The sequence below is a fragment of the Danio aesculapii genome, chromosome 5 (assembly GCF_903798145.1).
Source record: "Danio aesculapii chromosome 5, fDanAes4.1, whole genome shotgun sequence".
Taxonomy (NCBI): domain Eukaryota; kingdom Metazoa; phylum Chordata; class Actinopteri; order Cypriniformes; family Danionidae; genus Danio; species Danio aesculapii.
The window spans coordinates 25,872,093-25,897,554 of NC_079439.1; the positions used below are offsets into that span (position 1 = coordinate 25,872,093).

The 25,462-nt window shown below is 36.3% G+C and overlaps 2 protein-coding genes across 2 annotated transcripts; one reads left to right on the plus strand and one right to left on the minus strand.

Annotated features, from left to right (window-relative positions):
• Positions 1–3,903: 3,903 nt before the first annotated feature.
• Positions 3,904–10,907, minus strand: tia1l (cytotoxic granule-associated RNA binding protein 1, like). Its single transcript, XM_056457741.1, has 11 exons — positions 10,718–10,907; positions 9,914–10,010; positions 9,065–9,163; positions 7,732–7,786; positions 7,526–7,613; positions 6,904–6,979; positions 6,707–6,815; positions 6,446–6,544; positions 6,222–6,306; positions 5,711–5,846; positions 3,904–5,623 (listed from the first exon to the last, which is right to left on the minus strand). The coding sequence occupies exons 1-11, from the start codon at positions 10,747–10,749 to the stop codon at positions 5,471–5,473; spliced, it is 1,029 nt and encodes a 342-aa protein (XP_056313716.1). The 5' UTR covers positions 10,750–10,907; the 3' UTR covers positions 3,904–5,470.
• Positions 10,908–13,847: 2,940 nt separating this feature from the next.
• Positions 13,848–25,353, plus strand: dgcr8 (DGCR8 microprocessor complex subunit). Its single transcript, XM_056457743.1, has 14 exons — positions 13,848–13,954; positions 14,696–15,688; positions 16,274–16,436; positions 18,502–18,644; positions 18,761–19,097; positions 19,308–19,505; positions 19,591–19,692; positions 20,663–20,761; positions 20,871–20,953; positions 21,043–21,143; positions 21,286–21,392; positions 22,024–22,151; positions 22,238–22,351; positions 23,342–25,353. Exons 2-14 carry the CDS (start codon positions 15,008–15,010, stop codon positions 23,423–23,425), a joined length of 2,340 nt encoding a protein of 779 aa, XP_056313718.1. The 5' UTR covers positions 13,848–13,954; positions 14,696–15,007; the 3' UTR covers positions 23,426–25,353.
• The last annotated feature ends 109 nt before the right edge of the window (positions 25,354–25,462 follow it).

The following is a 25,462-nucleotide window of genomic DNA, read 5'->3' on the forward strand; positions in this document are numbered from 1 at the left end:
TTCAAAGCAGAATCTAATACACAACCTTTCTAAATCTGTATTGGTCCATGTAAAATAATTTAAGTTGTTACAAAGTATGGTTTTACTAAGTGGTAGATGGATGCATTTTTTCCAGTCCTGTTACCAAAATGAGTGAGTCTTTTAAAAAGCTTTGTTTTCCCCTTAAGTAAGTCCTTTTCATTTTAAATATGGTTTGTTACATTTTCAAACAATTTGTAAATAAAAATCACTATATATGCATGCAAGGAGTATTTTCCCTTTTTATATTTAAAGTCAGAATTATTAGCCCACTGTTTATCTTTTTCCCCAATTTCTGTTTAACGGAGAGAAACTTTTTCAACACATTTCTAAACATAATAGTTTTAATAATTCATCTCTAATAACTGATTTATTTTATCTTTGCCATGATGACAGTAAATAATATTTTACTAGATATTTTTTAAGACACTTCTATACAGCTTAAAGTGACATTTAAAGGCTTAACTAGGTTAATTAGGTTAACTAGGCAGGTTAGGGGAATTAGGCAAGTATATCTTAAGTATAGCTAATAATTTTGAGCTTAAAGGGTTTTTTTTTTTTTTTAATTTTAAACTGCTTTTATTCTAGCCGATATAAAACAAATAAGACTTTCTCCAGAAGAAAAAATATTATCAGACATACTGTGAAAATTTCCTTTTTCTGTTAAACATCATTTGGGAAATATTTAAAAACGAAAAAAAAAAATTCAAAGGGGGTTTAATAATTATGATTTCAACTGTATATATATATATATATATATATATATATATATATATAATTGAGTAAATTGTAAAAAAAAAAAAAAAAAAAACAATTTCCAAGTAACTAGAAAGAGCACTGGGTAACGGTTATGTATGTGTGTGTCAGAAAAGGAGGAATATCTGTGTCTGTGTAAAGACGTGATATAGGTGAATTGGGTAGGTTAAAATTGTCCGTATAGTGTGTGTGTGAGTGAATTGATGTGTATGGATGTTTCCCAGTGATGGGTTGCAGCTGGAAGTGCATCCGCTGCATAAAACAGGCTGGTGGTTCATTCCGCTGTGGCGACCCCAGATTAATAAATGGACTAAGCCGAAAAGAAAATGAATGAATGAATGAAATAATTTAGGTAACAGGATAGTATTTTTAAAATGACGCATTCAGATTTCATTGTAATATAATCAAATATTTAAAACATAAAACAAGATATATTACTCTTCCCGTGGCCTTCCAAAGATCCAAATGATGCAACTTACTGTTTAAAACTATTATGGATATTCATCAGCTTTTCAGAGGGGTGGATGGGCTAGGACAGGACTAAAATGATCGGGACACGACTTAAACTTGTTTTTTATCCAAGGTGTTATATCTTTTTTTAAATAAATGTATTTGAGGCTATGGTTGGAAATGGAGTTACACAACAATGCGAAAAAAATATATAGATTTTTAGGTGTGTTAGAGCCTGGTAATAAGCAAAAGAAATGCTATTTTTTCAATTTTAGGTAGTTTTTAATAAACCTTTTTTAAATGTTAAATCACATCAGGGTCACATTTTCACATGGCTTACTTTTTTCAAAAACTGACATTTAAAACCGTAGGCCTCAACAACCTACTCTGTAAAATTAAAGGTAATTGCTTTTCTGATTTCCTAATAGGCTACAAGTAGTACTTGACGTCATTCCCTTATTGCTAAAAACACTTCAGCCATTTACACGTAAATTAAAAAATATATATCAATTTATATGTAATCATTACAATTTGAGATCCTCTTCCACTATTTAATAAGCTAAGTCAATAAGCGTCTAAAATTACAGCCTTTATTTATTTGTTCATTGGATAAATAAGTACACTTGCGGCATTTCTTTGTGTGTAGTAGTACTAAATGGTGTCGAATAATAGAATTTATACAACAAATTGTTCTAAATATATACGTATACGTTGGCATATATACGTAAATCTTAGCATCACACTCTTCCACAGCAAAGCATTACTTAAAGAAATGACCTGTGGTAACCACAAATTAGTTCAATCATGGTGTTTACAATAAAATTTGCAATTGTACAAGTTGTAGTCCCTTTTTTTTTTTCTCTACATTTTAGCGCTCAGTCTCTGTTGTAAGATTATGAAATCTAAGACACACACTCTAATACTCTTGTATCTGTAGTGAGTAGGTATGAAACGATAACCAGTTTCAAGGTTTACCACGGTTATCATTCCTACGCATGTAAGTTACAACCATGTACAGCTACTTGTCAGCCCATGATTCATCTGAAAAACAAATACCTTTTCAGCCAACATCCAAGCATGCTATAGAGCTGAACAGTGCAGAGGCTTACTTTATATCCAAAGAAAAGATATCCAAAGATGCCTTTTTCAATTTGTACAAATAATCTGTTTTTGAAACTCATAAAGACAGCAGAAGTCAATGTTTTTTTTGTCATTATTTAGTGTGACATGTTTACGGTTCCAAAATATTTGAATTGTTTCTTAAAATAAAATATTGTTTTATATTGGGGGAAGTTGCTATTTAAAAGAGCAGTAATTGCAACACCATAAAAAATAAAAAACGTTTTTTTTTTGTTTTTATCCAAGGTTATCATACTGTCAGAATCTTATACCAGCCCATGCCAAGTAGTGAGAACGTCATTTGTAAAGGCCAGTTAGATAAACGTCTGTTTAAATCGATCACTGCAGGAGAAATGGAATAAAGTTGACTTAGGCAACACTAATGAAGTCTATTGACATACACAGTGAGGAACTGAGGCTTGCAGCAACAATTCTTCTTCAAATGACTCAAGAAAACAAGGCAGCCTTTTTACTGCTACAAATGTGTCATGCATGTTCCTGGAAGAAAACGTTTAGGGAAGTTCAGAAACAGTGCTTGCTGTCCTCCAAAATAGCTCTCTTTGGATTGGACTTTGCACATTGTAGCTTTTTCATATTCAAACAGCAATATTATGCATTAGACTAGAGCAGGACTCACCAAACTTGTTTCTGGAGGTACGGTGTCCTGCAGATTTTAGCTCCAATCCTAATCAAACACATCGGAACAAGCTAATCAAGGTCTTACCAGGCAGGTGTGTTGAGGCAAGTTGGAGCTAAACCCTGCAGGGCACCGGACCTCTAGAAACGAGATTGGTGACCCCTGGCCGAGATCTCTTTAACAGAGCAAGACATCAACCAAAGCAGAATGAACTAGTCTTAATATTATTACTAAAGACTACGTATTAAAACATGGCAATACAAAAACTAAATACAGTGCTCAGCATATACAGGTACACCCCTCACAAACCTATCGTTTAATTTCATATTTTTAATAAGCTATACGATATTATATTTGTGCACATACATTATACCAGTCAGTACTGAAGTCAAATCTGGATCTTACCTAACAAAATAACTTACGATAACGGTCCAAAAACTAGTACGCCCAAATTTATGTAAAAAAAAATATTAAATACAATTTTTTTAAAAGGGGAGGGGGGTGGGGAGAGATTTGAAAACTTTAGTTGAAATTTTGTAGGTTGTAATTTTTTGCAATATTTTTCTTGGATTTAATTGTATTATCTTTCAATTTCTAAATATGTTTGGTGACTAAATATTATTTTAATAAATATATCTATTTAAGAAATCTGTTTTGTTTAAATGCACCAAATTACACTGCCTATATTCATTGAGAAATGAGTACAAACATTCATTTTCAAAATGGGGTGATCAATTATGCTGAGCACTGTATAGTAATAAATGATTCTTCAGAATGTTAAGAATATTACTCTAAACAGTTGTGTGTGTGTGTGCCTGCAAGCAAAATGAAGCCCAAATTCCCCCTCAAAAGCATCATGGAATATCACAATTGTAAAGAAATAGTTGAATATTCCAACATGAAACACTCAAGACAACCAAAGGTAGTTTTGAATGGTTATTATTAAGTGTTTTTACACAGAGTAAATGGAACAACATTAGATGGAAGCATATAATTGGGGGGTTCAAAATAATCTCTAGATTTTTTTACAAATTAAAAAACAAAATCCTAGTTAGATAGAAAAAAGGTGACATTAAATAACTACGCTGATAAATTTACATGACAAAAGAAACCAAAGGAAAGAAAAGGAAATTAAAAAAAAAAAAAAGTTGCTCATTTCTTAATTTGGTCTGCTTTATCATGACTCAGTTTTGGGGCCCAGTAAGGAAAAAACAAAATGGTCAGAAAAACATTATCCAGTAAATTTGGCTGTGATTAAGTCGAGAGCATGTGGCTGAAACGCAGGAGCATCTCGAATTTCTTCACCTTTCCATATTACACCTCTAGCAAACACTGACATTGCAATCTCAATACAACAAGGTGGAAGCATGCAAGATCTCACTTCGTTGTGGTCAATGTCTTTGGCTTGTATATTCAGCAGTGACTCTCGAGAGTAAATCATGGGGAGGGAGCATTAAAAATGAAATTGCATCTCAGTAACTAACACCTTTTTACGGATTTTATAAGAGATTGTAACAAGAACAGAGCTCAGAATGTCCATGCAACATTATTACATTACAGATGTTCAACAAACCCTGAATTTACAAGATTTAAAGAAATAATTCACAACTTCATTTTACACAATTACAAAAAGTCTTTACACAGATGCTACAGCACTGCCGTTGCCAATGACTGGCTGCTGTGCCGTCTCACCCTCAACTGATCCGAGCAAATGTGATTTTGTAAAAACACAAAACAAAAAGGTTTTAAAAATTGAGCGGACAATTCCATGTTACAAAATGAATAGTCTTAATCGAACAAAAAGGAAGCATGTTTTCTGCACCTCTGTTAATACAACTTGTTAAAAGCTTTAGTAATAGTCCAAAACTTTATCATCAAGAAGTTCTTGAAACCTCAAGTGTTCAAGGCCACAGATTGATCTCCTCTGTATATGCAGAATATGTTGGATTTATCAATAGGTGTCACGAGATAAAATATTATATATATATTTGATCAACAAGATCACACGTCTCAAGTTTGAAACATTTCTAGTAAAAAATAAAGGTAAAGCATAGCCGCACTGACAGAACAAAAATGAAAAGAATTTGTGAACAAATCAGGTTTAGAGACAAGAACTCCATAAAAAGAGTGCAGTATATTAGACCTCAAACGTTCTACACCGTTTGAGATGTGAGCTAAATTGAACCTGCAGATTCAACATATTGAAAAGACATTCCATCTGTTGCAAAACTAGACAATTAAAGTCCCCGAAATGCAGTACTTTTTAAAAGGGAAAGAAAAAAAGAATAATCCTGGGGCCTAAAAACAAACAAAAAAGGACAAAAGACAGGATTCCTTCCAAATTAATGGTCTGAGTATAATGTACAGTGGGCTGAATACAGCCCTTTCAACAACCCCTGAACTGGTGTAATGGTGAGTCCCATTGGGCAGATGCCACACTGAAGTGGGGTTTAATGATTGGACTGAGGGATTAATCAGCCAAATTTGTACTTATTTATATCCCTGCTGATTCCAGGCCTGCCCGTAGACACCATAAGTGGGCATCTGCCAGCCGTTGGGCACATACTGACCCATCTGCTGACCGTTGCCATATGACTGTCCCCACTGTCCGTAGGGCTGGGCAGCATAAGCGGGTTTATTCTGCTGTGGAATAGAGAAAATGGAGTCATTAGAATTTGCAATATTTCATAAGAATGGCAAATTATACACAAATCACGTCTAAAAGGGTACCTGGGGCATTGGCATTTGTTGCATGGATCTCATATCTGCTGTTTCTTTGCCCCAGTAGCACTTCACAGTGTGGCCCTCGATGCATGTCCCATTTACAGACACTATGGCATGAGCAGCACCCTCATGAGAATCAAACCTGTAAAACAAACAGGATTTTTTTTTTTAATACATAAATGATTTCAAATCCCAGACCTGTTTCCACCTGATATTAACTTGCATTTCAATGATCTGATCACAAGCAGTCCACTAATGTTATTGAGCTTTCATTTTGACATTTCCCTCTTATTTTATGTCAACATCCATGTGTCAGCAAGTATACTTCTGACAGTACATCTCATTCTAATGATTAACCATCAACCATACAAATTTACACTAACAGCAATCCAGTCAAATGTGTTTGCCTCTGGAAGTGGCTCAAAGTTGACAAACTGTCAAGCTCAAAACATTTTTTCAACCAGTGTACACTCGCATTTAAGTGATCAAGTCTAAACTGAACAGTTTTAACACATACCTCACAAAGGAGTATCCTTTCTCTGGGAAAACCCTGATCTCCATTATCTGGCCAAACGGAGAGAAAGTCTGTCTCATGAGCTGATCTGCAGTGAATGAGAAAAACATTAAAACACCACAACCATCTAAAACTTTTAATTGCAGATTATTTAATTACAAGATGTGTAAAACCTGGTTTTGCAAGATATCATTGTACATTTACAACCTTTAGACAGCTGTACAAACCTGAAAGGCCAGAAGCTATGCCACCACAATAAACGGTGCAGTTACTAGGACTCGACTGGTTCAGAACCTCCTCGTAGGACAAGTGTTTGCTGCTGGCTCCTTAAAATGAAAGAAATAAAGCTTGTTTGATAGTAGTACAACACAAAAAGATGGCATGACTACAAATCAACTAGACCAATATAGGCAGTTCACATAAAAGGTGAACTACATAAGATAATCATTTACAGAAGCTGTTCATTTCTATGGTTTAAACAGACTTACCTTCATTGTTTGATTTGGGAGCTGATGGCTTCCTTGTGGCCCAGTTTGTTCTGATCTGTCTGCCTCCCAGCCACTGGCCATTCATTTGCTGAATAGCACTTTCTGCATCCTATTAAAAAAAGCCACAAAGAAACAGATGACATTCAAATCATGTTGCATAAAGCTTTGCCATTCAAAAACAACATTAAAACACATACCCATTTATTAATGAAGGAGATGAAACCATATCCTTTAGATTTTCCTGTAGCCAGATCCTTCACCACACGGGCATCACTACATAAAACACAAACTTGGTAAGAATCTGAATGATAAAGGATTAGTTCTCCTCAAAATTAACATTTTCAACATTTACTCATCCTCACGTCATTTAAAACCCACAAGATTTTTTTTTTTAAATAAAATCTGAGACTTTTGTCCCTCCACTTAAAGTGTCTTCATGCTTTAATATGTTTTATTTGTAAAGAATAAAAAAAATGTATTGTAAAATAAATTATTCTTTACTTGTAAATAATGATGCTAGAAACATTGTGTGCTGATGAATACAAGTAAAAACCTAAATTAAATCTGCTTGTATAAAGTGCATGCCTTCACTATGCTAAAATTAATCCACTATTCATAGGGATCTGTGTTTTGATCTCTTACCAAATGTAAAATAGTTTGTTGAGCATATTTTCAGTGGAGCGACAGAAGTCTACCAGAATGATCAAATGTGTGAGTAAATTATTTTCTTATGGGTTTGGAACAGTGTTATTATTTTGGGTGAAACAACCTCTTGTGACAATTTAAAATAGCATTTGAATTACACAATATTCCCCTTACGATATCTTTCCAAATGGAGCAAACGCTGCTCTGACATCATCTGTCGAGATTTCTGGGCTCAGGTCACCAACAAAGACGTGGAAATGATCTGCAATATAGTTGAGGTTACTTAAATATCTCATAATCATGGTAGTAATTATGTAAAATGAAGTTGTGCATTATTTCTTTAGATCTTATAAATGTATGGTTTGCTTAAGTGCACTCACTGCTTGTGTCTTTCTTTTGACTGCTTGGCGTCGAGGCCCAGTTGACTTTCATATCCTATGAGAAAGCAGAGGCCGGTAGGTTAAGACAAATGCCACCATAAAACATAACCTTCTTCTTACTTAACCACATAATATGATGAGCCTCCAAACGCAGAAGAAATAATCTGACAGCAAAAGTAAAAAAAAATAAAATAAAAAATACTCAAGTTTAAAAGAAACAAGGACTGTTATAAAACGCTGGATTTATTTTCTACATGGAAAAAAAAAGTCTAAATAGCAAGAGACTTACAACAGAGTGATATTATCAACTTGTATTACTCCTCAAATGGTCCATTACCTGTTGTGGATAAAATATTTGCACTTAATATATTTTTTGCTAAGGCTTTTGCTAAATTTGAAGGCCTGGTACAGCAGGTATATATGATAAGGAATGTACATGGAGAGATTAAAAATAAAATTGTCACCCAGTGCTCAGATGATGACTAAAAACATGACAAGAGTAATGAGGGACTCCAAAAAACAAATGTAGGGTTTTGCTGTAAGGAATAAATAGTTTTCATATGAATGTTTATTGATAGAGCCAGTGTTCTCAGCTAAAGGTAAATACATATGAAGAGTTCAGATGTGAAGTAGTTAAGTGCCATCTCGAAATGAGCAATTTCCTCTGCCTCATGTTCAGTTATTTAATGAAAAAAAAAAAACTAAAAAAAAACCACTGAAAATAACCTATTCTTTGCCATAAAAGTGAAATGACTGAATCAAGACATGGGAGCCTGAGGAAAAATGATAATTTTAGAAAAAACTTTTGAGGTTTTTGCATCTGAACTCTTCATACGTTAATGAAACGATAAACGTAAAGTTACGAGCATGTGGAGTGTCACATGCCTAGTGTTGACTTGTGTATGGTCATATGTGCAGCTTCTTAGGTTTTTCAAGAGGTAAAAGGCAGCAGTGTGTGCTACAATAATAATTTACTGACCAAGTATTTCTTTTTTTTATTTAATCCAAACTAACCATAAACCTTTATATGGTAAAATCTATGTATGCTTTTTGATCATGAAATACAATTACAACAGCCACATTGTGAAATACTCCAATTTGAAATGTGTTTTAAAACGTTTACAAGGTACAGCAAAATGCTGATGACATGAATGGATTTATAAAAAAAAAAGTGATGCACAGGTTAAAAAGGAACTTGCCTGTGTGTTAACACTATAAATGTACCAACTAATTTCAGCCAGTGTATTTAGTTAGTTCTGATAACACATTTAAGTGTATTGCTTTATTTCAAACCATATTCAGTCGACTCAATTTTTTTAAAAATTAATCTTACCTTTCCTAAGATTTTCCTGCCATTCATGGCAGCCAGAGCTGCAGCAGCATGTCTGTTCTCATAGAACTCCACAAAGCAGTACGGGTCATTTCCTGTCGTCTGGAGTGAAAAAAAAAAATTTTGCGAAACAATTAAGGATATCCACTCTTCTTTATAAAATAATTTTCATGACCTTAAAGAGATAGCTCACCCAAAATGAATGGGTCATTTAATCTGATGTTCATTTAATCACTACAATCTAAGAGGTTGACTAATTTTTCAGAAGAAAATTTGGGAATTTGGCACCAACTCCCACGAGCTGACTCAATTTGTTTGCAACGGTAAGGAAGTTTGCACATTTTTTTCTTTGTCTAAAATGGTAGTCACTCATGCTTATTCTGGACACTGACACCTATATGTTTGCATGTGCAATATCAATCAGAAAGACAAACATTTTATTGATTACCAACATCTGACATTATACAAAGCAAAAAAAAAAAAGATTTACATTACATTTTAATTTTGGGTAAACCACCCCATGTTGTTTGTGATTAGAGTATGTAATGGGTTTTAAAATAATTGTGATAAGACCATTTCATAAACTAAAATGAACAAAAATAAATAAATGTATTTATATATATATATATATATATATATATATATATATATATATATATATATATATATAAATAAATAAATCACAGACATTGACTAGACAGGAACATGGTAAGAAACGTGAGAAATGTGGATGGCGTTTAAGGTTCTCCTCGTATTAAGGACAGATGCAGGCCTGAGAAACCCCATTTATAAAAGAATCCAGGTTTTAAATGACAGTGGAATCCTCGTGTCTCAGATATTCTTTTAACTCACATCAAGGATCATTTTACAGCTCTTGCAGGGGCCGATCTGAGAGAACACTTGCAGGATGAGGGCCTCCGTAACGTCCCTGGAGAGGTTCCCGACATACCTAAAAACAGGAGAGCAGAGGGGAGACTGAGAAACACGGTCACCGCGTTGAGTTTTTCTTCCATCCCTCACGCCAGCAGTGCATTCCGCGGGGTTTCATTTCTGCCACGTTTTCAGCGCTAGAGAGCGAGCAGCTAACACGACTCAAAAGCCTCAACGCTGATTCATGAGAGAAAATACACGTGCAAATACATATAGTCTTACTTATTACAGTCTTTCAACAGCAGAAGTCATAAGAGGGCCCTAAGAGGGATATAATAGTAGAATTTTAGGTGTTTTAACGGTTAGTAGTTAGCTATTTGGGTAACGAAAACCTTGCGCTACAAACGGAACTTGCAGCTAAAGCCTCTGTAGCAAGTAGCTACGTTATTCGGGATGCCGACTGATTAGTTCACCCATGTGGATATAACCGGATAAATTAATAGAGGGTTGAGGCAAACACCGTATTTTTCACCGCCACCCATGCTAGGCTCGGTTCCGCTGCCCCAGTTTGGTGTTGTTTAACCGGCTTGTGCAGTAGATACTGAAAGCTTGGACGCACATATCGCACTTCGCATATAACAAAAAGAGTCATTTACAGACTCGTGCTCGAGTTGCTTATGTGAAGTTTGGCGTGCTGTGCTTGCGACCTCTGCGCCGCTTAAACAAACGTGTTTAAACACGAGTTTGGCTTCGTAAAGCGGCCGACTAAACTGCAGCAGCACTTACAACGTCCTCGGCTGGTCCTCGTCCATCATCATCGTGCTGGTGGGAAAAGGTCGACGATTTGTTTAAAAACTGCTCTGTTTTTAACGTTTGAATAGGTATAGCCTCTAAGGTTTTAACTTGTTAGTTAACGCGAATTTACTGGAATAACTTCCTCTGACGTTACTCGTGAAACGTCATCAAATGACGTTGCCAGGGTTCCTCTTCTGCTACTGAATGTTCTTGACGGAAGAGATCGACTACTGCCCCCTATCAGATCAAACGCTGAACCCGACCTCCCAATTATTTAAGCGAATCGGTTCTTTCGACTCTTCTAAATTATGACTTGATTTGTATTCTATAAAGCATTACCATTCTATCACCTTATTGGTAATGACCTCATGAAAATGCAGATTTTGCTTTAATTATATATTATACTACCTATTTTTTTTTATCCGAATTGTACTTTGCAGGTTTAAGACACGTGCTCACAATGTGAATCAATTCTGTTTTCCAATCTATGTCTAAGTTTTTCAATGGTGGGCGTCATGGTGGCGCAGTGGGTAGCACGAAGGTCGCTGGTTCGAGCCTCTGCTGGGTCAGTTGGCGTTTCTGTGTGGAGTTTGCATGTTCTCCTCGTGTTTGTGTGGGTTTCCCTGTGGGTGCTCCAGTTTCCCCCACAGTCCAAAGATGCGGTATAGGTGAGTTGGGCAAGTAAAATTGTAAGTAGTGTAAGTGTGTGAAAGAGAGTGCACGGATGCTTCCCAGTGATGGGTTGCAGCTGGAAGAACTCACTGCGTAAAACATATGCACGATCCCAGATGAATAAAGTTGAAAAGAAAATGAATGAATGAGTTTTCAATGGCTCCTAAAGAAACTTTATTTAAAAATGCATTGTTATATAGCTGTCAAGACACTGGTTTAGTTTAGAACAGGTCAACACAGAGCCTGTTTCATTGTTTTGAAATAAAGATAGACCCCTTTTGAAAACATATTAAAATATTTTGAATGTATAGTTGGATGATAAAAGTCTAAGAATTATTCATTAATGTAATGTTGATTCTGGACAAATTATTCAATTTTTCTGTGTTTAAAAGAGTATTTGTCTTACCTCTTTCCAGTACTGCAGTGTATGAAAACTAAAACATCTATGAAATTTGCTGAGTTGATAAGAGACATGGTTTATTAAAAGAGGGTGAAATACTATATTGTTTTCTATAGTTTACTCCCATTTTTAGATGTGAATTCACGAATGCCATTATAAATACAGTTGTTTATTAATAATAAAGATCAAAGTTCCATAAAGTCATATGTACACTGATTAAGTTTTATTATTTTGCAGTATTTATTGTGATATGATCTGTCCCAGGTTAGATTCTGCTGTAAACAAAGTCATTTAGGAAATCTATATTTAAGGATTTACATTAAACTGAAGTAAATATAGCCTACATTACTTTCTCAGTTTGGTTTCTGTGTGAATCAGATTGTAACAGTGAACTTCTGAATCTACGTGTGTGTTCATGCTTTCTACAATATACATGGGGACAAGACACAAGGCAAATGTGAGCCTTTTGTCAAAAGAGAAGAGGTGACAGAATTTGATTACCCGTTTGCTGCCTCATCTGTTTACCCTGGTGTATGTTCAACAGCACAATAGTTTCTAGAATATACAAGACACCACATTTTCAGAGTGAACTTGGATGATTTGGAAGTCATTTTGTTTGAAACAAATGAGGACAATAGTTTTGGTAAATAGAAAAACTTCATTAAATTATAAGATACTGCATCACAAACATGAATTTGGATAAAACTCTATGTGAATTTCGGAGGGTTAACACAGACTCTTGCTGCAACCAATAGCAATGGAAATCTGATATAGCCTTTATATATAAGTATACAAAATTAGGTCTAATTAGAACATGCACAATGGTGTAGTTTTGGTTTTAACATTGGGGGGCGGGTTGAAGTGCGAGTTTTCTTGATTTATTTATTTTTAAGTACCATTCTTACAAGTAGATATTGGGGGGTTGTAATTGCAAGTGTTGAACATTATAACACACACACACACACACACCAGCTTGCATGGCTGCATCCAGATACTATTGGAGATTACACCCCTGCATATTTGTAACTTTTGGTTGACAAAATAATTGTATGCCATGTTTGCATATACGACATATATTTTATATATGTGAAATCCAAACAGGAACGTTACGGTGGAGCAGTGGGTAGCACGATCGCCTCACAGCAAGAATGTCGCTGGTCTGAGCCTCGGGTCAGTTGGCAGCTGGGTCAGTTGGCATTTCTGTGTGGAGTTTGCATGTTCTCCCCATTCGCGTGGATTTCTTCCGGGTGCTCCAGTTTCCTCCACAAGTCCAAAGATGCGCTATCTATAGGTGAATTGAGTAAGCTAAATTGTCCGTAGAGTATGTGTGTGAATTAGTGTGTATGGAGGTTCCCAGTGATGGGTTACAGATGGCAGGGCATCCACTGTGTAATCCATATGCTGGATAAGTTGGCAGTTCATTCCACTGTGGCAACACCAGATTAATAAAGGGGCTAAGCCGAAAAGAAAATGAATGAATGTTTCCCAGTGATGGGTTGCAGCTGGAAGGGCCTCCGCTGCGTAAAACATGTGCTGGATAAGTTGGCAGTTCATTCTGCTGTGGCGACCACAGATTAATAAAGTATGAATAAATGAAATCCAAAGTTGTACATCTTTTACAATGTATCACATATGTAACTTGCATATTAGACTTGAATAGCACATTCTGTAAGTTAACCGATTTATTGGAAAGATTCGACTCAAAAGTAAACGATTCGTCAACAAAGTTTGGCATGTTTGAAAAACTTGTAATAGGTGTATTCATGATTTAACAACTACTTCACGACATAAAATTACAGAGTCACACAATCCAGCCTTACACACTTGGTAAATGCAATTTTGTGTGTGTTGGGTAATGCAGGGGTGTATTATTTATTTCATTTCCACAACAACCCCACAAACAGTATCAATACTTCCTAAAATGAAACTCAGCGACATCTGAAGGAAGCAAGTTTCAGTATATGAATCGTTTCGATGGCCCAATCACATGTGCGTGGGCGCCAGTTGAGAGGCGTGTTCAGAAAGATTTCCTGATGCTGCTATGCTGCTCAGCTCTGCAGTGAAGATGGCGGAGAGAGGACACGGCCATCTGAAGCCAATCAGCAGAAAACGCCTATGATTGCATGCTGGCTTCAGTAGACGCTTTGTCTAATTGGGTAAGTAAAAGAAAATCGTTTGCACAAACGTCACTGAGATTTACTCCTACCGACGTTAATCTATATCGCGCATGCTTTAGTCGAAAAGGTTCGGTTGCCGTGTACGATTCATTCTTATACCGTATAAGGACTCGCACTAATCGAGTCTTAGATCGGTTTCTGCAGAACTAAATATAAAGCTTGAACAAAACTCGTTTTATAGACCAGTAATGTGACGTTAAATTGTAGTTTTTAATGTCGTGAGGAATTGCAGCCATTTTGTTTAGCTTCGCTTAGCCAACAATTCAGCAAGGGCCTTTGGGGCTTCAGCTTGTTACTGTATGATACGTTTTAAATGCAGTGTTTATTTTCTAGGCTGTCATATAGCTACATCACACTACAGTATAGCAAATAAATGCACAGTTAATATGAGGTAATATATGAGGCTTCTTCGTTATGCGTTGTGATGAGTTAAACGTTGAAAATGCAAAGTTTAGCACTCAATTCGTTCTTCTAATATAAAATTAACATTTAAGACCTACAAATGTAAATGTAATTAGAGCTAAAATGCATCTATGCATAAATTCATGGCTTGATTTTATTTTTAAACTAAATGTATTTCCTCAGTGTTTCTGTGTTCTTTAAATTATGGTTCGCATTTACTTAATTCCAGAACCTAATGTAACTATTCATTACAAGTAAGTTCTAATGTGTCATAACTTTTTCAATGTCTCGATTTTTCTCTTTCCTTTCTTTTTTCAGCACTGACAGAAGATCTGGCGTCTGGGAATGGACCGCGCTTAGATGTGGGCACCATTTAAGCTGAATGCATTGTGATTTCCAATAATTGAGACAGTGATTTCTAAAAAGCTGTCTACATTAATGAAAAGAACAATGTAGTCAGCTTAGCATATTCAACCATGTACATGACTATTACTAAATAGGAGTTTCAAGCTGTATAATGTATACATGCATGTGCTAGGGCTGCAATTGTTTTAGTTAAATTGGGCACACCCCTCCCCAATTGCGTTCTTGTATCAGTTTTAACATTAAGCTCTTTTTAAGAAATTAAATATGGATGTAAATGAGTTTTTACCTCCCCTCCCATTGGAGCCACCAGACGCAGTATTGGCGGGGAATGATTACAGTAAAGCACCTCCACCACCTCCCCTGCAAACGTCCAGTGACGCAGAGGAAATGGACGTTAGCTCTGGTGGTGATGGACACCAACACACCCCAGCAGTGGACAGGGATGAACAGCTACTCCTCAACAAACGCACATTGTCTGTTAGTAGCCGCCCATCAGATAGTTCTGACCCCATGACTACTTGCCCTAGAACCGCTCGCCATGCTCCCCCTGTTACCAAGTTTTTACCTGATCTTAAACTCCTCAGAGATGTAAAGATCAGTGTCAGCTTTTCAGACAGCAGTAAGAGCAAAGACAGGAAGGTGTTGTACACTGGTTTTGGGCAGGTTAGCGATGAAGATCAGAGCATTAATGGAGAATTGCATGATTCTTTAATGATGAGAAGTGTGCCTGGCAGTTCAGCCATGAGCGCTGGCTTCATAGGGTTAGCTAGAACTAGAGAAGAGCTGGAGACAGAGCAGGAGAACAAGGTTGAGTTTGCTGTGCTGGATGACCTGGAAGATTTCAGCGAGAACTTTCTGGAAGATGGAGAGCCAAGTGCTTTCAGGTCTCAGATGATAGTTCAGCAGGAGCAAGTGCACGAGGAGGACCTGAGTTACTCCTATGAGGTAAAATGCATGGTTTGTTACGACTATATTTTCTTTTTTTGTTAATTAAATGGATAGTTCACTCAAAAATAATAATTTACTCTGCCTCGAGTGGTTACAAATTTTTGAGTTCATTTACACTGTTGAATACTAAAGAAGGTATTTTGAGTACTGAAGACCTGTAACCATTGATTTCATAATAGAATAAATGGCTACTTTGAAAGTCCGTGGTTACAGGTATCCAGCTTTCTTCAAAATATCTTGTTTGTGTTTACCAGAAGAAACTCAAAAGGTTTGAAATAAATGTAAATGATGACAGGTTTGTCTTTTTTAGGTGAACTATCCCTTTAAATTGTAAGTAATGCAGACTAATTAAAGATATCACTGATGTTCATCAATCAAAATCTGTACTGAATTGTGCGTCATATGCAGATATCATGTGTCTTTCATTCATCGAGAAGGATCCTGGAGTGTAACAAGGTGGCTCATTGAAGAACATTTGAATCACAGCTCATAAAGTGGGCTTGATTCAAATCTGCTTCTTGATGTATATCTAGCTGCTAATGTTTTCGTGAGTGCTGGTTACTAACCCATCTGCTCTTCCAGGAGGACTTTGACAATGATGTAGATGCCCTGCTGGAGGAAGGCATGCCCATGCCCAAAAAGAGGCGTGTGGCTGAAGACAAGTATGCTGGAGACAGTGACCACCATTCAGACGGGGAGGCCGGTGTTCAGCCTATGATGACCAAAATTAAGACCATTCTTAAGAGTGAGCCTCAGAAACCTTTGGTTCAAAAGTCAACAAACATTCTTGCTAGCTACATTGTTATAATGGTTAGATTTTCAAGTTTGCTTTAATGTGCCTTGAAGTTTTGTAACTAATGCCGAGTTCAGACTGCATGATTTTTGAAGTAGTCGTGTCACAGATGCTTTCACACTGCATGGCTGTTTGAGGTAGCATTCCGTCGGTGCGGTGTTTACACTGTAGAATGGATCAGTGACAGGGGGTTTCACACTGCATGACTTTAAAATAGGAAGAATTGCTCACAACGTTGTCCAAACTACATCTCACAACCAAACACGCGCGAGAAGGGGACATGGAAACAACATGAGGTCATGCAATATATCTTTCAATATAATGGAAAAAGAAGGCCTTAGTGGGGTAGAAAATGTACTTGTTTTGCTCGCCTTGCTTTGAAGAGAATTAGCAATTTCTCCTCAATTTATTTTTATTTTTTTATCTTTCGACCCGGTTGTGATATTGCTCAGATGACTCATCAACAGACATGGGTGCTCCTGCCAAATTTCCACTAGTTTTTCCTTCATTTCTTGGGTCCAAATAAACTGAAAATGAGCGCTTTTATCTTTTCCACCAACCTCCCGCTGGCCTGAGGGTACCCATTCTAGTGATTGCTGCTCTCTCATTGGCTGTAGTTAATCACTAATGTTATATTCAGTCAAAACTCATTTCACACGGCATGATTTGAATCGCAGACGGCTCCAGATATTTAGCATGCCAAATATCTCACAGGCGTCAGTGACTCATCTGTGATTCTCTCAGACGGCGTTATTGATAATTCACATTGTGTGATTGTTACTCGTGTGAACGAGCACAGTTTTACCTGTGATTTCAGGCATTTGTTGGTGATTTCTCAAAACCTGTCGGTGAGTCAAAATTGGGGCTACAATCATGCACTCTACTGTTACAGTTCAATATTTTGAACTGTAAATATTTAAAATTACTTCTGTTTAAATGCTCATTGATCTTTAAATGTGTGATCAAGTTTGATTTATTTATATAGCACATTTCCAAGCAGCCACAAGGCCGCACAAAGGGCTTTACAGAGAAGATACAAACAAGCAGTACAGACATAATAAACAAAACAACAATAGGCACATAATGTAAAAGACCGTATAAAAGATGTAAAATAGATTATACAAAAACACTTTGGTTTCAATGCCTAAAACAAAAAAGCAATTGACCCTTTAAATCTGCCTAGTTAAAAAATGCTACCACATTTGACCACATTAAACAGGATTAAAAAAAGAGACCGTTGGTCCCCCCAAGGAAGGGACTTATGCTTCAAATGACCTAGAAATAGATGAGTCTTTAATTTACAGTTGGTAATTTGCAATGCTGATTTTAAACTTTTGCGGCAGCACGTTTTAAAGGCGAGGACCGGCTGTAGCTACTGCATGTTCGCCCCTGCTTTTGAGGTGGGACTTGGGGACTTTTTAATAGAAACTGATCAGTGGAATGCACGTGTCTGGATGGAGTGTAGGCCACAATCAGTTGAGATAAATAATGGGAGCCCAGGCCATGTAAGGCTTTATACACAAAAAGAAGGATTGTGATGTTCTGTGTCACGTGACCATTCAGAACATAATCTGATATAGTTTGAAGCAGTGGCAAATATTGGATGTGTGAGTCTGTATGTATGTGTATATATATGTATATCTGTGTGTATTATTTTTATTTTATTTTTTTTTTTTATAATAATGTAGTCTTCACTATAACCTTTTTTGGCCTATTTAATGCATGGATGCAGAATAAATCAGCAATTTCTGAAAAACAGTCTTTTAATGCTAGTAGATGTTTTGAATCAGACTGAGTTTTTTTTTAAATTTATTTAATTTATTTTTTTTTGCCTGTTTTTTTTTTTTTTTTTGGTGGAAAATGCATTTTTGGTATTTTTATTTTTTAAATCTTCAACTTTTATTGCTTTTTGTTTGACAAAAGCACACTGAAACCAGAACCCTATATAGGATTCTTGCTGGCTATAATATTTAGTAATTATTGTTTAACGTAATTGTTTACTATGATTTTATTAAAGGTCGTGGTCGTCCGCCAACTGAGCCATTACCTGATGGGTGGATCATGACATTCCATAACTCCGGCATTCCAGTCTACCTCCACCGGGAAACCAGAGTTGTAACCTGGTCTAGACCTTACTTCCTTGGAACAGGAAGCATTAGGGTGAACATTTTGACTTGCCTAAGATATGACACTTTCTGTAAACTGCAATCAAACAATTACAATGTTCAATTTATCTTTTTCACACTCCTCATCCCTATACTCTTATTCTCCCCTAGAAACATGACGCACCAACCAGTAGCATTCCCTGCCTGCACTACAAGAAAATGAAGGAACAAGAAGAAAGGGAACAGAATGGAGAGGTGACTCCGACAGCGGAGGTTTCTCCAGTCAAATCTGGAGAGGAGGGCGTCTCACTTGAGCGGGCAGATGAGCCTGACTCTACTGCCACTGAAGAACCCACTGGCAGACCAACATCAGAAGATCCGGATCTTGACCTCATGGAGCCAGGAGGGTCTTCTATAGAGGGGAAGGATGGGCAAACTGGGGAGACTGCACAAGGAGCGCTAGGCCAGGTCAAAGCCAAGGTGGAGGTCTGCAAAGATGAGTCTATTGGTTAGTGGTTTTCATACTTTTAATTTTTTTACTATTCATTTGAAGTTGTCCAAAACCTTTCATCGAAGTAGTCCTAAAACTATTCAACACACATTTTTGTCTTTAGACAATTTTGGAAATCTTGCCCCACTTCAAATGTTGGCTATTGTATATATCACTATGAAAATATGCCTGGCACGTAAAGCTTCTCTTTTGTGTTTTGTATCCCAGACATTGAGGATTTTAGAAGCTACCTAGAGAAGTGCTTTGATTTTGAGCAAGTGACGGTGAAGAAGTTTCGCACATGGGCCGAGCGTAGACAGTTCAACAGGGACATGAAGAGGAAACAGGCCGAGTCTGAGAGGCCCATCCTACCTGCCAATCAGAAGCTCATCACGCTGTCTGTTCAAGACGCCCCCACAAAGAAAGGTGCCTGTGAAATTAATACATTTTATGGATTTCAAAACAAATAAAACATGCTGTTTCAACAAGAACGACAATGTTTATATTGCAGAGTTTGTCATCAATCCCAATGGGAAGTCTGAAGTCTGCATTTTACATGAGTATATGCAAAGAGTACTCAAAGTGAGACCAGTTTACAACTTTTTTGAATGTGGTAAGTAGCATAATGCTGTGATATTGACATCAGTTTGAAGAGTGATTTTAAAAAATGCACAACTTTAATAGTTTAGTTTTTTCATGGATAAAATGACACTAGAATATCAATTAATCCCTGATATTCTAAATGAGAGATTCACTGAATTTTTCACTTTTTTTTCATTCTAAATGGTCTATGCATGAATTATTGAATCATTGGCTGAAATTATTGAATCAGAAATGGATTTATTCAGAAGTGTAACTGCAATCTTACTCTGAAATGTAATGTGTATTTATAGCCCATTTATTGTGTATGGCCTTACACCCAAAGCGCTTTACAATCATGAAGGGGGTCTCTCCACACCACCGCCAGTGTGCAGCATCCACTTGGATGATGCGACGGCAGCCACAGGACAACTGCGCCAGTGCGCTCACCACACACCAGCTATAGGTTTAGTGGAGAGACAGTGATAGAGCCAATTCATTGGAAAATGCACAAATTTTTAGCCCCAGGCTTTTTTATTTTTGTTGGGGGCAAAAGTAACTTGCCTTATATTAACTTTTTTGTTAAACTTGTGTAAAATCGTTGTCCTAATATTTTGGAAAAACACTACTTGCATATTGTTTTAATTTATTTTTACTTGAGCAACAAACCCATAGATAATGCATATGCCATCCTTAGAGTTAATCTGTTCAGAAACTGAATTACTTGTGGGCCATATCTGTATATAATGTCTCTTAAATCTACTGTAATGCATGTGGGGTTTTTTGTTCAGTTTTTTGGCACAATGTTTTTGTATACATGTAAAAGTCTTCATTTTATATATATATATATATATATATATATATATATATATATATATATATATATATATATATATATATATATATATATATATATATATATATATATATATATATTATTTTTATTTATTTATTTATTTTTATTGTTATTGTTATTTTTATTAATTTAATTTTTTTTTTCCCAGAAAACCCAAGTGAACCCTTCGGAGCCTCAGTCATTATAGACGGTGTTACGTACGGCACAGGAACAGCAAGTAGTAAAAAACTTGCCAAGAACAAAGCTGGTATCTCTTTCTCATTTTTATTAGAGTACTTTAACCTCAGCAAGAATGCCTTTTGCTTCAACATAACTGCAAGCGATTAATTTACTACGATTGTTCTCTTTTGTTAAAGCTCGAGCAACACTGGAAATCCTCATTCCTGACTTCGTAAAGCAGACGTCTGAGGAGAAGCCCATGGAGGGAGATGAACTGGAGGTGCTGCTCTTCCTAATCATATTTTATTTTTGATTAGAGTTTCAGTGAATTTGCAGTACTTATGGTTGTTATTTTTTCCATTTCCACAGTATTTTAATCATATCAGTATTGAAGATTCAAGGGTGTACGAGTTGACCAACAAAGCAGGTTTACTCTCACCATATCAGATCCTTCATGAGTGCCTTAAGAGGTGCTTATAATTATGCATAATCAGTCATTTGATCACACTGACAATTCATTCTCACAGAAAATGCATTTGTTGATTCATCTCAAATATCTGTGGGTGCCATCATGTCTGAAAAGCAACTAAAGATTAGTTGTCTATTTCACAGAAACCATGGCATGGGAGACACCAGTATCAAGTTTGAGGTGATTCCAGGAAAGAACCAGAAGAGTGAATATGTCATGACCTGTGGCAAGCACACTGTGCGTGGCTGGTGTGAGTATCCATACCTGGAAAAAAAGGGATTTTGATTGAGGATACAAGTAAAAACTGTGCGATTTATTCGAAATGAAATTGAGATCGTGATTCGGCAAAAGCTGTGATTCTCATGCACATGTTGACAGGGTAACATGGCTCTGTGATCGAGAGTAAACTGCAAAAAAGCCACGGTCAGGAAATCAAACAGAGCAGCAGATTTAACTGCTTTTGATCGGGACTAGTTAACACTGCTGAATCATCTCACATAATGGGTTATTTCACTATAACTCTTAATTTCGCTATATTATATCAGTCAACTGAATTTATGGGATGAGTTTGAAGTAAAAACATATATATTAAATGTGGTATTTTTACATGCTTTTGGATCAACACCAAGCCATAGTTCAGCTGTCAAAAAAAGGCAAACAAATTTCTGCACATTTTTAATGTGTCTGTGAACTATGGCTTAGTGTAAAAAGAATCCACCTAAAAGAATCTGCTGGAGGTTTGGAACCTGATTTGCTGACAAATTGAGCATGAATATCACCTTTGATTTAATCGTTTGGGCCTATAAAAAAAAAACAAAGTTTGCTGTGTCATACTGGTCTACTTTCCACATTGCCAATACTGTTTCTCTTTATGACTGCAGGTAAAAATAAGCGAGTTGGAAAGCAGCTGGCCTCACAGAAGATTCTCCAGATGCTGCATCCTCACGTGAAGAACTGGGGCTCACTGCTGCGCATGTATGGCAGAGAAAGCAACAAAATGGTTAAAAAGGTCAGTGCACAATTGTGTTGTCATTAGAAGAGTGTGGTTTTTGCCGTTGACAGAGGTTGTAATGTTGAATTCTTTATTGTTTTTAGGAGAATTCTGATAAGAGTGTGATTGAGCTTCAGCAGTATGCCAAAAAGAACAAGCCAAACCTTCACATCCTCAACAAACTGCGAGAGGAAATGATGAAACTGGCTCGAGAAAGGGTACGGCTGCAATCATGTGATGTAGTGCAGATACTGTAGATTCAATTCAATTCACCTTTATTTGTATAGCGCTTATAAAATGTAGATTGTGTCAAAGCAGCTTCACATAAAATGTCACAGTAAATAGGAACAGTGTAGTTCAAATAGGAACAGTGTAGTTCAAGGAACAGTGTAGTTCAGTTCGTAGTGTTTAAGTTCAGTTCAGTTGAGCTCAGATCAGTGTGGTTTAATAATCAGTACTGAGAGTCCAAATATTGAAGGGCAAATCCAACGATGCGCAGCTCTACAGATCTACAGATCCCTGCTCTTATGATGCTCTTATATGCTCTTAGATCTTATGATGTTGATTAGAGTTGGCCAAAGATTAGCCCTTGTAATGAATTTAAGATCTGTATTCGTTTATAACTTTAAACCAAAAGAGAGCATTGAAATATTTTATGAATGTTACCTTATTTTTATCATGGTATTCCTGTATTTAAGCCTTTTATTACATTTCAATTTAAACAGATGGATAAAATGATGCTTTTTTAAAAAAAATATAAAACCAAATTAATCGAAATGAATGGAATTTACTCAATACCGCATGAGTCCTCAAACTGCATTTTTGAAATGGATATTTCTACCAAAGCAACATCAAAACAAATGACTAAGATTTTAAAGAGCTTTTTATTATTTGTGTTAAATATACAATTGACAAATTATTGCATGAAATGTTGATCACATTTAAAAAAAAATTTTGAAGGTTGGTTTGTCGTTGTCATTGTGGCTTAAAAGAATAATAATATTAAAAAGATTTACAACTTGTATAATTTTACAAGCTGTACTGTTAATAACTGAAGGTTCTTTGTACATATGAGTTAATTACCTGAATGGGAAACGTGTATCTATTCCAGGTCAAAAACAACCTGAACTTTTTATTCATAGCAGTCAACTAAAATAAATTGACATATTAGTCCAACTTAATTCTCATTCGTCTTTTCTATGTTTCAGGAGGCGGCAAGAAAAAAGCCGAAGATGACTATAATGGAGTCTGCTCAACCTGGCAGTGAACCTCTGTGTACTGTTGACGTCTAGCAAACCCTCGTCCAGCATGTTGTGATAGCACTGACCAATGGTAATAGTTGTGTAACAAAAGGTCATCATACCATTACTGACTTATGCATTTATTTCCAGTGCAAATGGCAATACTAGTTACATTTTTATCCAATTTTTGAGATCTATTCCCTAATTCAATCATTGTCCATTAGCATTTGTGTTTGGTAAGTTGTATACATGCACTGCGGGCTGATAGAATGAGCATTAAATACCTCCAGATGCACTTCAGCACCTGAAAGTGCACAAACATCATGACGGCTGTTGACAATATAGCCTTCACAAATTAAGGTATATGGTAAAAATTATATATGTTGAATAAGTATTATGCTTTTTTTACGTTTGTGGCTTTTAGATGTTAATAAAAATATTGTTTTCCCCTTAACCACAAATTTCATTTCATATTTTCAATGAAACTACAGATTTCACATGACAGGCTGTGGCTCAGTAATGATGCATTTGCCATTGGTTCATTTGTCAGCTGCTGTGGCATGCAGTGCACGTTTTATCTGGAAAATAGGGTTTATTATGACTTAAACTGTGTGTGTGTGTGTGGGATTTTAGTGGCTATGTTTAGTTATTGGCACGTGAAGCATTTTAAATGTTGTTTATTTTAAAGCATTTCATGTTGTGCACGCTTCCAACTGCTGTTAAGAAATGCACTAATGTTGGAACCATTTTCTCGTGAAGTGAACAAGCTTTTAGTTTTCATTAAAGGTGTTGCATTCAGGCGGTCGCTTTGACCAACTGCTCTACTTGTTCAGAAAGCACTGCAGAGAAAATGCAAGCACAAGTGTGTGAGGTACTGTAGTTTGCCGATGAAGAGAACATCAGGGAGATCCATGCTCGTGTGTTTCTTTATTTTAGTAGGATTTATTTTTGGTTACTTTTCCGTTATTTTCCCATAATATCTAGAGACTGGTTGGTAATCTTCATTAGGAAATAATGTTGCCTTAGTTTTCCCCCTTGTTTCATTCATGGTACCTTGTGTTTCAAAAGGGAAACGCTTCACCCAAGTCTGCATTTGTGATGCTGTATGTTACGTATTTGCTGTGGAGTGACGCTTGCTTTCTTGCATTGATATTTTAGAGGAAATGCCTTCTACGCATGTGCTTTTTTTGCATTTGTCTTAAATATTCCTGTATGGTTTTGTGGACATTTGCTGAAGTTATTGTGTGCAGATCTTTATCACGTTGGTATCAGAAATAGTCCATCATTCTTTACTTCAGATGGTAGAACACCTACAAAAACAAAGGTGGTGACTTCGTACCTCGTAGAGAAAATCAAACCGTGTTTATATTCAATAGCTTGAAGAACAGTGTGAACCAAAGCTTTAAGTCTTATGCATTTTTATAGAATATTGCTGCGTAGCTGCTCATAAAAAAAAAATATATATATAAAACTTACATGCATTGAACAATATAGAAAAAAAAGATGCAATAACTGCTGGAATAAAATATGGTCCTTGTTTGAAGAAAACCACTCGGATGAGAGGAAAAAACAAACATTTCTGGCCTTAAGAGAGGTGTTAAAGTGAGGGGGTTTTCTTGGGATAGCGATTAAACCCTGCAGTGCACTGTCATTTTGAACTTTAGTATTTTAGTTTGTGTGCTTCTGAATGTTCACTGCGTTTGTGAAGGATCTTTCCTGTTTTTCATGAGCACAAGGCTGCTGCCACACAGAGAATATGCTTTCCCACTAAACGTCTGGAGTGTACGACTTGTCCTGTTCAGTCTTGCCAAGTGTGTATTAGGTGTATGAAGATATGCGTGCTTTTTAGTCACTGTTGTCGAAGGGATAGTAATGTTGGATGATTTATCTGCAAGTATAGCTGCCTAAACAATGTTTTAATGCGACATGATCGCTGATACACAGTGATTTGTTTATGCAAATAAATTGATGCCCAGAAACTGAAGTCTTGTGCTGTTTTTGTCGGATATTTTAATGCAAGTAAAGAGGGAAAAAAGGAAACGTACAAAAACGTAATGGCTTGAGCACTTAAAGTTGGTTAAAATATGA

Coding starts and splice junctions, on each gene's coding strand:
- tia1l (XM_056457741.1), bottom strand. CDS start 10,749: ATGATGATGGACGAGGACCAGCCGAGGACGTT. Junction 9,164..9,913: donor GCTGTAAAATGATCCTTGAT/GTGAGTTAAAAG, acceptor TTTTCACTCCAG/ACGACAGGAAATGACCCGTA. Junction 7,787..9,064: donor GCAGGAAAATCTTAGGAAAG/GTAAGATTAATT, acceptor GCTTTCTCATAG/GATATGAAAGTCAACTGGGC.
- dgcr8 (XM_056457743.1), top strand. CDS start 15,008: ATGGATGTAAATGAGTTTTTACCTCCCCTCCCATTGGAGCCACCAGAC. Junction 18,645..18,760: donor TTGGAACAGGAAGCATTAGG/GTGAACATTTTG, acceptor ATTCTCCCCTAG/AAACATGACGCACCAACCAG. Junction 21,144..21,285: donor CTTCATGAGTGCCTTAAGAG/GTGCTTATAATT, acceptor TCTATTTCACAG/AAACCATGGCATGGGAGACA.